The sequence below is a fragment of the Stigmatopora argus genome, chromosome 10, assembly GCF_051989625.1.
Source record: "Stigmatopora argus isolate UIUO_Sarg chromosome 10, RoL_Sarg_1.0, whole genome shotgun sequence".
In the NCBI taxonomy this organism is placed as follows: Eukaryota; Metazoa; Chordata; class Actinopteri; order Syngnathiformes; family Syngnathidae; genus Stigmatopora; species Stigmatopora argus.
In genome coordinates this window covers 1,148,960-1,162,058 of record NC_135396.1, presented here as the reverse complement: position 1 = coordinate 1,162,058, position 13,099 = coordinate 1,148,960, and the positions used below count along the sequence as shown (strand labels likewise).

Here is a 13,099-nt window from a genome sequence, read left to right as displayed (position 1 = left end):
TAAAAGTTAGTTTCTCTCTTTTTACAGGTCTAAAAAAAATTCTCGAAGCAATATGGCAGCATTCTCTCATTTTCAAATTAGTCTTGAACTGGGAGGGCCGGAGTCCTCGCTATTAACGACCATAGATTATTCACTGCCACACCTCCCCGTCCAAATGGATTTGTAATGATGACGAACTGACGTGCGAAGCTGGCAGCTTTTTCCAGACTTGAGAATATGCCTCGTTACAAGGAACCATAGATCAATAGTTATTGAAAACATACGGTGGTAAAGTTTGGGAAGCTGCCAAATATTGTATCGGCCTACAACAACCTGATATCGTCCAATCGTGGTGATACATCAAACGATCAATCAAATGAATGGAAATGCTAAAAATATCAATGAATATAGTCATCTTCTAGATATGCCTTTTTGTTAAAACGGGTGTACTTTGTCAATTATTGCTTAAATGTGTAAATAATACTGAAGCTCTGAAATCAAACATTTTGTGATATTAGTAAATATATTTTTGCATATATTTGACCAACACGCTTATTTATTTAAGTATTTGTTAGTTTATTTATTTTTTATTTATTTATTTGTATTTATATTTTATTTATTTATTCATGTATTTGTTAGTTTATTTATTTATTTATTTTATTTATTTATGTGATTTATGTATCTATATTTTATTTATATATTTTTATATTATTTATTTATTTATGTTTTATTTATTTCAATTTTTTTATTTTTTTTATTTTGTATCCATGTATTTTTTTCATTTTTAAAAATTTGTTTACTTATTTATTACCTATTTATCTATGTCAAAAATGTCTTTTACTGTGTCTGTATTCTCACCCTCTTGCTACTGAATACCGAATACGGGATGAATATTTAATTTAATCTAATCTAATTTTATGGATATGTGTGAATTGAGGAGATCCCCGAGGATCACGGTCACTTTTTTAAGCTAAGAAATTGCCATTTAATGAGTGATATAAAGGGAAACTTTTCAGGTTTTGTACACTTTTGTGTTTGTGCAATGTACCTAATTGGCTCTGTGTAAAGTGGATACATCAAGTCCAGGCCTATGGACAATTATGTATTCATTTATGAATATACTCGCCCACAAGGTTGTTGTTAAGGTACACGGAACGGATAGCGCTTTTTATTATTTTTGTAATATCACGGCATATGGCGTCGGCTACATTTAATCGATCGCAAAAAGACATGCTTTTCGTCCGTAAAGACAGTTTTACCAATTCCTGCCACTTTTAGAGTTCACTATATGTAATCAGTACTACCGGTCAGTTTAAAAAGCTGGCAAAATGTTCCGAAAACACCCGTTTTTGCCAATAAATACGGTTCAGTCGAACCAATTTCAATGCAAATAGTTTCCAGAATCTTGGCGCGAACCTTGGACGTGCAAAAAATGACCAAATCCCCCCCACCCCCGTGATCTTTGCTCGTCGCCCGTGTTTGAACGGCCGGCCGGGACTCCGCTGCGAGGCTTAATTTCATTGTGGGAATACGAAACAGCGGGACGGGGCGCCAGCGCGCACGTTAATTACGCGGCGACTCGCAGGTCAATTCTCCGGGTCTCCCCGGCGCTCGGCGGGAAGAAAAGACAGACATTTCATTTTAATGATTTTCATTATACGTCTGTCTAATACATAATTTAGTCCCCGTTAAGTTCATGACTAATGCCCAAACACACACACACACGCACACACACTATCCCAGACACACCTGCGCTTAGCCATGCGCCATCTTCTCCTCCCCCATCGTCCGGGTCAACCCTTTTAACCCGTTGCCATGGTAACCAGATAACAGTCACCGCGGCTTCCTCCGTCCGACGTCGATATTTCTCGCAGGCTTTTCAAAACAAGGGTCCGATCGGCCGCCAACTTGTTTACTCGCATCCGATTGTGATGTTTCGTCACGGATAAAGGAAGAGTGATCCAAATTGGCGCGTCCCCCCCCCGTCGCCCCCCCTCCGCCGCAATTATACACCCCCCCGCGTCCCCGCGCCTCGCTCTTTTTTGCGGTCGAACGTAATTTGAGTGCAATTAACTTGCCTTAAAAGCTCTGGCTGCTTTTAACGTTGTGAATTAGAGGGGTGGCAGATGCAGTGGGGGGCTGGCAGGATTGGGGGGTGAGGTTGAGGGAGGAGGGGGAGTGTAAGCAGAGTGAAAGTCAATGTCAGTAGCGCTTGGCGGGCGAGAGGTGTGTTTGACCTCACTAACAGAGACAGTAAAACACTTGAGGCCGAAGCCCACTTGTCATTGTTCAATACCTTGTAAAAGATGGGGGAGCTAAGGGTGGTCTACGTCTGGCATGTCCCACCTGTTCGCCACTTTTCAGACTTAACTCGTTGGCTGCCCGTAGGGCCAGGGGTGTCGGACTCGGGTTGGTTCGCGGGACGCGTTAACGTCAACTCGATTTCACGTGGGCCGGACCATTTTAGATATAATATTTAGATTTTTTTTTATATAAATGGATTAAAAGAACTGGATTAAAAACCCTGGATATTCAGTTTTTTATAGATCTAAAACAATGTTTATTTTAGATTTTTTTATATATATTTTTAGATTTAAAAAAAATATTTTTGAACTAAAAACACAGAAAAATGGATTTAAAATGACAATGATTGATTTAAAAGGGGGGAAATCAGGAGATTTACTGTGGCGCCGACACTATCTCTAGCGCCTTTTTAATCATAATTTTTCTTCATTATACTCTTTTGCATGCATACTCTCATTGATACTCATTGATTAGTAACAGTGAAAACATGTTCTTAAAAGAATTCAGAGACTTTTTTTTACTTTCAAAGTGGTGAAATGATTAATAAATGCACACATTTTCATGTATTTTTACTTTTAAATTCTGAGTATGGCTCTCAAGGAATAATGTTTGAAAATATGAATTGTTTATGGCTCTCTTCGTCAAAAAAGTTCCCGACCCCTGGTCCAACTTATAACTATGCTTTTTCTTGCTACTGTCACAATGAAATTTCCCGAATACGGGATGAATAAAGTTATCCAATCCAATCCAATGTCATATTTTCCAATTGAAAGCCCTATCATTAAACACAATATTCAATTTCCCTCAAATAATCCGTTATTCCAACATTTTGACCTAGCGTAATTGGTCCCTTTCCTGCTAAAAATCTTTCATTCTTTTTTTATTTGGAGAAAACGAGCAGATGATGCACGACTACTTTACATTTGAGCGCAAAAGGCAACGGTGGCAAGGGAACTAACTTTTCGGTAATAACAAGGCTTTGGAATGACGCTAATAAAGGCACGTGCAAAACAAGGAGCATCTTTTAAAACGTCCTTTTTCATTTCCTTCCTTGGCCGGCACCTCTCTCTCTCTATCTCTTACTCTCTCTTTTGCTCTCTCTCTCTATCTCTGAAGGTCACGCAATTGATTTTGCTCTGTCTATTCATTTTTCAAGACTGGCTTTGAAACGTGGGAAGCAGACAAAAGCCACAGCGGCCCCTCCCCAGCCCTCCTCGCTTCCTTCCTTCCTTCCTTCCTTCCTTCTTTCCATCCATCGGCTGCATCTCTCTCTCTGGCCCATCCCAGACCCTCGGATGTCGGAATGCGAACCCCATCGGCCTCCCTCTCCTCCTCCAACGCACACACTTTGCACCTTTCTCTTCAATCGCGCCATCCCATTAAAGAATAAACACGCTAAAAAGTCAACACCATCCAAATTATTGATTGAAATGATCATTGAATGCTTCTATTTCGATCACGTCGCGATCCATGAAAGTTATCTTTAAATAAAATATATCCGATTGTATTCATGCCAAGGGGTGAGTTAGTATTTGGGTAGTCGGTCATAAAAAATGGCATTTTTTAATGCAAATCCATTTAAAAAACGAGCACAATAGCACAAAAATGGATTTTTAATATTCTAAATAGTCCCCATGATGTCACTAATGGCATTTCACTCCGGAGCTTGCATGGGATTTTAACGTCAGATATGTTAATATCTTGATTTAATTACAAGGAACGTGATTTTTTTTTAATGGTCAAAGTCTCTCAAAGATGAAGCCAAGATTGCATCACTTTTGAGTCGCCGTGCAATCTTTCATTTTGCTGTCTCAGATTAGCCAGCACGTTTTCATTGGCCGGCGCTCTCCGACGGCCCCGCCCCCTTGTCTGCACACTGACTTAACACAAACAAACGTTTGATTGTATTTACCCGCGTGGCCACCTGCTCGCCACAATCGAGGGAACCAAACCACAAAAAAAGTATTTTTTTTTAGCAGTCTAAGCAGCCGGAATGTCCGGTTTCTTACAAAAATTTGGAATCTTGTCAAAGCTTATTCAAAAACCACAAAAAAAAGGATGAATAAACGTATTCTTTTCAAAAATAAAGCCTATTTAATTCTCTTTGGGTGCCAAATCGTATTTATATTTGAAATGATGATTTTTTTGGGTTACTGTCTTTGTGTAATTATTTATTTTATTTTTAACTTTTAAAAATTTGGCTGAATTAGACCAAGAGTGCTATTTATATTTCTATTTGAAATAATATTTATATATTGTAGTGTATTTATATTTGAAATGATGATTTTTTTGTTATCATCTTTGTCTCATTTTATTTTTTAACTTTTAACCATTTGGCTGAATTAGACCAAGAGTGCTAGTTATTTTCCTTCTACACTAATTACTCATACAAACACGCCATACATTTAACCCAAATAACAGCAAGATTAAAACATGCAACATTTTGATACTATGACATTTACCAAGAAAACAACAGCAAAACAACAAAGGTGAATAATTTTAATAAGCCTTCCTGCCATTTAACTCCCCCACGTAATTGAGTTCTCCCACTTTTCCAATCACTGATTAAAAGAAAAAGGCAACCCCAACTTGAAACGCATTAATATTCCGCCTACGAAACTTGTGGTCACAAAAAAAAATGGCCGATGTGCCATTGTAAACGTGAACTGTCTCAAAGATCATCTTTGCCAATGTTTGTAATGACTGGCGCGCTAATGATTGAGAGGTAGACGGCCCAATTACACCGGTAAAAGCCGTCCAATGACATTTTGTCAAAAGGTAGAACTTGAATAGAAACCCAATTAACAGCGAAGAACTAAATGAGATACAAAAGCGCCCAAATATTTCTCATTTCTCAGCATCCGTCTTCCACATTTGATAGTATGAGTTGTCTAATCCTAAATTAAGTAGTTTACTGTGAATTGCCAATTTGGAGGCAAGGTTAACATATCTCTTTAGTGTTTATCGAACAAATCGAAATACGTCAACAAACAAACCGTCTCTCCACCATCTTTTGTTAAAAGCGCACACAAACACAAGTTGTATAAAAAAAGCAACACTGAAACAATTGAAAATGTCCAAAATCCATAACAAGCTAAAAAAATCAATACACGAAAACAGATGGCCATCATTTAGAGACCAGATGCACAACATATTCCTCACGGAGGATAAAGAAAACATGCCTATTATTGTTTGATCTGCCTAAATGAGTTCAAAAACTGCAGGGGTAGGGAACCTATGGCTCGGGAGCCATATGTGGCTCTTTTGACAGGCGCATACAGCTCTCCGCTAACCTGGAATATGGTGAGAAAGCCAACCAATAGGAGCGTCACGTTGGCGCGGTAGCATTGACGCAAACTCTAACGCCTTTTTAAACATACTTTTTAATTATTAGACACTTCTACGTTCATACTCATTGATTAGCAACAGCGTAATAATGTTACCAAAAGAATTCCAAGTCTTTTTCGACATTAAAAGTGGCAAAATGCCAAAAAAAAGCACACATTTTCATGTATTTTTGACCTTGAAATTCCAAGTATGCCTCTCAAAAGACAACATTTGAAAATATAAACTCCCTATCAAAAAGGTTGCAAACAACAACCAAATTTTCACCAACCACACCAAAACAAAACCCACGAATTCAAGTATAAAAGGCCGATCAATCCACCCATCCTCAAGAGCCTCTTTAAGTCAGCCATTGTATTGACACAAGCATCCATACCCAAGCAAACTTATTACACTATTAAAGCCATTACGTCCTATCTAGTAGTATCACACACACACAAAAACACAACAAACATGCACGCCATTAACATAGCATTTCTTTCCCTTTTTCGCTCCCATTTTTTTTCCCCCAAATGAGCCGAGAAAGAAGCATAATCACACGGCGACAGACACCAAAACACGCATCTCTAATTGTATTGTATCAGCGTGGTTTCCCCTCAGTAATACTAGCAATTAGACAGGCTATGTAATTACATCGTCCTTGTTACACAGTTAATTCCCGTAATTACAAAACGCGCCGATAGTTTCTCCTTTCTTTACGCAGACGGGAGGACGCCCGTGGAAAGTCTTTGTGCGATGGAAAATGCATCCGCATACGCGTGTTTTTTTTGGTCGCCTGGCGGATGCGCGAAATGCGCGACGCCAAAGTGTTTGCGTGTGCGCTCAAATGCAAAACGCAATTAATGGCGGAGGCTAAAAAGACGGCTGAAAATGATCCCGCTACAAACAGAATTCCGTCTGTTGGGGGCGCCGGAACAGATGCTTTGTCACGCGTGTCATTTACATGGCGACAACATTAGCCACGCAAACCAATGATAAACAATACAATGTATGGAATTATCCTATCGTGGTGTTCCACAATTATCGATCAAAATGTTCATAAATGTATTATCTGCACTATGAGTCGTACTTTTTTCCCCTCGTTATAGTTTTACTGGATCTGGCGAAGTAGTTACCGTATTCTCTCGCATATTAGCCGGCCCCGGGTATAAGCCGCGCGCTTAAAATTGGTACACGGTCGATTGGTCGCCGGTCTTTTGGTCGCCCGGAAGGTTATTGATAATTACCATATAAATCGTTGCTCAAATTCCCTAAATACAAACTGCGAATAACTATTTAGTCATACTTAATGCCCTAGTAATAATTAGGCTAAAGAAAAGCTCCAAATTTCCCGGACATTTATGGTTTTTTGTTGGAGAACTTGTTAAGACCCTGACTGACGTAGCTTCTTAAAGGGCCAACGCATGAACATACAAACTCTCAACAACACTCATACGTCCGCTCAGTGAAACTGCTCATGGCCATTGTTGGCTTTGATTGATGCGTACACCGTCTTGTTTTACCTTGTTTGGTCGCCGGTCTTTTGGTCGCCCGTTGTCGCGGTCGGGGCAACCAAAAGACGGCGACCAAAAGACCGGCAACCAAAAGACCGGCGACCAAAAGACCGGCGACCAAAAGACCGCACACGCTTAAAATTCCCTTAAAATCGTTGAATTTGACCATTTCTCTCATATAAGCCGCCCCCTGATTCATAATTTTCACCTCCATATTCATGGTTTTAATAGCGAGTACAAATGTCTTACTTTGAAGGGAAAATCTTGGGAAAGAAATCATCCCACGTGGTATTTCTGAGATTCTGTATGAATCGAAAGGTTGTTGCCTGCACGTAGACCAAGGGTGTCAGACTCGGGTTGGTTCGCGGGCCGCGTTAACGTCAACTCCATTTCATGTGGGCCGGACCATTTTAGATATAATATTTAGATTATTTTTTTTATAAATGGATTAAAAGAACTGGATTAAAAGCCCTGAATATTCTGTTTTTTTATAGATCTAAAACAATGTTTATTTTAGCTTTTTTTTTTTAAATAAAATGATTTTTGAACTAAAAAAAGAAAAAATTGATTAAAAAATGACAATGATTGATTTAAAAGGGGTCAAATCAGGAAATTTAACATACATCTATACTCTTCATTTGAATTTGATCCTAAAACAGAAAGTCGGCACTCATGATTGACTTTCCCGGGTCACACAAAATGATGCGGCGGGCCAGATTTGGCCCCCATCGCATTTATCTTGATAAAGTCATGGAAACGTCACTTCAAAATAAAGTTCCCTCAAAAACACAGCATTTACCTCAGCACGACGTATACACAGACTACATTTAATTCCTCTCCATTTTGCGGCTTATACTCGGGTGTGAATTTAAGTCGGGAAATGAGGCTAATCAAGCGATTGTTGCAATTGTTGTTTTAAAGTAGCCTAGAATTACCGCGTGTCAGGTCTTTCCGTTATTTCTCATGCTGTGCTATTATTCTGCCGTTTGAATAGCAACACGCTAATACAAAAGACTAATTGTGTTTTCCCTCATGTGGCGGAAAAGCATTTTATTGTTTTGACTTTTTGTTGCCACTTAACATGGAGGCACGACTTGCCGTGAATTCCAAATACGGATTAAAATTTCCCAAAGAACGACCCTTGTCTTATTTCGGTCCGAAACGTGGCGCGTTTCCTGCATCCCCTTGTAAAAGTCGTACTATTTCCCCGAAGCGGCCGTAAAGAACGAGTCATTTCACGGAAATCCATTCCGTCCACGTTGCTTTCAATCAACTAAAAGCCGCGTTGGATGAACCGAAAAAGAGGCACGCTTGCTTACCTTTGCCGCAGTTGCCGTCTCCCTCCAGCAGGGGGCTCCAGGGCGGGTCTCCCTGATTGGCAAAGGCCCGCATGTGCAGGTAGCTGATGGTCAGCCGGATGACCGAGGCCTTGTCCAATTGGCTGGTGATGGCGCCGGGCAGAGGCAGCATCTTGGCCAGCTCAAAGAACTCAAAGTTCTCCTTCCCGCGTCTGGACCGAGCCGCATTGCGCGACTTCTCTTTGCGGAGGTTTTGCAGGCTGAGGGAGATGAAAATCAAGGGTGTCAGACATGGATTAAAAATTACAATTATTGATTTGAAAGGAGGAAAATAAGGAAATTTAATATACATCTATACTCTTCATTTTAATTTGATCATAAAACAGAAAGTCGGCACTCATGATTGACTTTCCCGGGCCGCACAAAATGATGCGGCGGGCCACATTTGGCCCCCGGGCCACCACTTTGACACGTGATGAAGATGAAAACAAAACAGGTGATGAAGAGCGACATGGAGTGATGCAATAGCTGCCGTGAACCAGGATGATGGCCTTCTATTGTAAAGATCGTCACCTGTCTGCATACTGTCTTGTTCTTATCACTTATTCGTTTTCTTGTACACGAGAGCCCTTTTGTCTCCCTGAGCATTCTTCTAATGCACTCATATGAATATGTTAGATATCTTTAGTTGTCGGTTACACTATGCTTGCCATATCTTTACGTTATACAGTGGTACTTTGACTATGAGTGCCTCGGCTTACGAGCAATTTGAGATACGAGGAAATTTTTGACCAAATATTTATCTTCAGATACGAGACAAATTTTGATATACAGCTTTTCTGGTCGCAACTCTCTCGTGTAATATCTCTACGAGCACTGGGCGCAGCGTTTTTTTCAGTGATTTTTTTCCCCGGAGCGATCGCTAATACGAGAGGAGTATATACTACTTCTCGTTGGCAAGTGGTCGTGCGTTATCCTATTGTGAGAACATTTGTTTGCATCATTTTCTGAATATTTTGAAGGGAAGACAAAAACAAACAACCCTGGATAGGTTGCATCTGAAAGCCAGGGTGGAGGCGGGGCCTATAGAGCCAACCCGGGAGAACAAAGGTATCAAAATATCAAATCAAATTAGAATTAAATTTAGTGTAAGGTTACATTAAACTTATTTTTGAGTGTGTCTGCATTGTAGACCAAGTTCATTTAAATTTGTTTATGTTATAATAATAACAACAATAATAATAATAACAATAAAAAAATAATAATAATGAAAAAAATTACAAAAAATAAATAATAATAACAATAATAAAAAAAATACAAAAATAAAATAATAATAACAAAATACAAAAATACGAGTGCGTTGCCGTTGCAATTTTCCTTCATCGTTCCCATTACGACGCAACATTAACCACCTTCGGCGACCCTTCCAGGGACAAACGCGTCCCACCAAAAAAAAAAAAACTCCAGCCGACCACCTGTTAAGGAGGCGCGCGTCACTCCAAAAAGCTCATCCCATAAATACGTGGAATGTCGACGGCCCCGCCGCAATTCAAGTGAAACCATCTGTAGGCCATGAGAGCCATCTCCAGTAGATTGGCCTGGTAATTACAGACAAACTCTCCCCTTCTGTCTACCGCGGCGTCGTCCTAATAATGCCATTTGCTTCCAAATCCATACCCACGCTCACCCACACACCCACACACACACACACACCCACGCAAATACCCCTTCGCTTTTCGCTTTCTCTCCCACTCTGGGCTAGCTCTCATCTGGTTCTGGCCTTGTGAGCCGGGGCCTTGATTGAGGGATCAATAGGAGAAGGAGGGGCGCAGTGACAGAAAAGGGTGTGTGTGTGGGGGGGGGGGGGGGGGGGGACGTCGGAGGGGGCCGGGCTCAGGTACCCTGTCTCTCTGATTGGGTATTGACTCTCCTCAATGGGGCCTGAGCGCTGGAATTATGTTGTCACCGCCACTTCACAATGTGTGTCGCCGCTCTGCACATGGCGAGACTTTGTGTGTGTGTGCATGTATGTGTGTGCGTGTGTGTGTGTGTGTGTGCGTGTTCGCCGTTATTCCCTCACTAGTGTTGATTCTTATCCCCCAGGAAATGTGTGTACGCTGCACATTGCGGTTGTTTGTACTTCAATAAAGTGACAGCGGTCGCATTTCTCCTTGCTATTGTCTAATATGTAGAAGTGTGTGCGAGTGTGTGTGTGCGTGTGTGTGTGTGTGTTTGTGTGTTTGTGTGTGTCAGCCCCTGTAACGTCTCATTATTATACAGCCACGACCCCGGCCACAGAGAACAATCAATACGCACACATTGATTCTGCTTAGTTTTTATATCCGCCCGTAACGGAGTGCCCATTAATAATTCCAGCCAAATTTACTTAATCTGCCGCCAAAGGGGTGTAGATTGGCGGAACGGCTAAGATTGGTGTTGGATTTGGGGGGGGGGGGGGGAAGAAAAAAAACACCGGGTCGTCTTGACTGGATTGGGACGCATCGATACAGTTTGGTTCCGCCGCGTCGATGAGCGTGTTTCACCTTGCTCGGATGAATTCGTAGACACGCGCCGGGGATTAAATGGTATCATCTGGTGTGTGTGTAAGTGTGTAAGTGTGTGTTTGGTGTCTCACCAGGGCAGGGTAGGAGGTTTGGCCAGAAGTCCTTGCAGGAAATCCCACTCCACGCTCACGCACTTCCCCTCGCTGACGAACGGCATGGTGGCCATCTTCGTCCCGCGCTGGCGGCCACGCCGCTCTTAACGAAGGCTCTGATTGGCGGGCGATCTGGCAGACTCGGGCCTGTGGGGCGACAGAAAAAAAAAGATTATTATTATTGTTTTGTTGGTGTCAATCCATAATAATGGTGAATTCCCACATAGTTTGTTATTTTTACAACCAAAATTTAATGCTGAAAATGGCTGGAGAATTGTTTTTTTTTATCCTCAGAGCATTGAGTTTTTTTTGCTTTAATTACTTAGACAAGGGGTATAATTACTTGGGATTAATAGCATTTTTTTTTTATTGAATCACTTGTTGACACACTCTTGGGAAAAGACCCAAAGTTGCCAGTTTACAAATTATTTCGTTCGCCGTTCTTACCCATAAAAATTGTGTCGATATTGTCATAATGAAGAATACTATATATATATATATATATATATATATATATATATATACACATACATATACACACACATATATATATATACATATACACACACATATATCCATATATATATATATATATATATATATATATATATATATATACACACACACAAATATATACATATACATATATTCATATACACATATATACATATACACATATATATCCATATACACATATATCCATATACACATATATCCATATACACATATACACATATACACATATATATACATATATATATATATATACATATACATATATATACATATACACACATATATGTGTATATATATATATATATATATATATATATACACACACACACAAATATATACATATACATATATTCATATACACATATATACATATACACATATATATCCATATACACATATATCCATATACACATATATCCATATACACATATATACACATATACACATATATACACATATATATATATATATACATATATATACATATACACACATATATGTGTATATATATATATATATATATATATATATATATATATATATATATATATATATATATACATACATACATACATGTTGTCAGGAGTTACAATTGACACCACTTTTTCAAGATAAAAGCCATCTAACAGCATCTAAACACGCATTATTAGCCTTTTAATAAAAAAATGGACAGAAACAGCAGCAAAAACTATCGAATTATACGATAAAGAATGTCATTTTTTTTACATGATGCTACATCAAGTCATCGCTAATTTTTTATGAAAACACAAGCTGATATAAATCTATTTTGTGTTGTTTTGGATGAAAGCATTTGCATGCATTTTAATGGATAAAGAAAGAACACCTCATTTTAAAGCTTGACATTAATATATTTGATCCTGAAATTGGTCTGACGTGACGGCACGCAAATTTCCATTCCCGTCCCTCGACAAGGTCAACACTTAAAAGAACAGCGATCCTCCCTGAAGTCACAATCAAACATGTCCGTCAAACACATTCAAAGCCGAAAGGCACATTCTCCGACCTTCTGCTCATCACCAGCGCTTCCCCTCCATTCCCTCCCAGGTTACCGTCTCAATTCCCCCGTGCCGTGTTGACATTTAAAGGGCTCGCCTTGCCCCGAGCGCCACCGAGTCGTGCCCTTGGGCCCGAGATGCCCTCTCTCTTACTCGCTTCCAGGCTGAGCTGGATTAGCGCAATAGAGTAGGTGAAGTCACGTCCAGACTGACTGACACGCGACATCGGGCCAGTGTGGAAATCTACGCACGACAACCTCTTGGCCCGCGTTCAAAATACGGCAGAGTCAAATGGATTGGCTGTTGAATAGCCTCGTCTGGTCATTGGCTGGCACCCAAATGCTCCTTTGACCTCTGGGTGTCTCCTTAGACCACATGTGTCAAAGTGGCGGCCCGGGGGCTAAATCTGGCCCACCGTATCATTTTATGTGGCCCGGGAAAGTAAATCATGAGTGCCGACTTTCTGTTGTAGGATCAAATTAAAATGAAGAG

General features: G+C 40.1%; 1 protein-coding gene across 3 annotated transcripts in view; it reads right to left on the bottom strand.

The window, feature by feature from the left end:
• npas1 (neuronal PAS domain protein 1) overlaps positions 1–13,099 on the bottom strand; it is an 89,020-nt gene that overhangs the window by 23,356 nt on the left and 52,565 nt on the right. For all 3 annotated transcript variants that reach the window (XM_077612143.1, XM_077612142.1, XM_077612144.1), the window contains 2 exons: positions 11,055–11,222; positions 8,441–8,679 (listed from right to left, as the gene is read on the bottom strand). In XM_077612143.1, coding sequence (XP_077468269.1) covers positions 8,441–8,679; positions 11,055–11,149 — 334 coding nt within the window. In that variant the 5' untranslated portion in view covers positions 11,150–11,222. The remainder of the gene's footprint in view (positions 1–8,440; positions 8,680–11,054; positions 11,223–13,099) is intronic.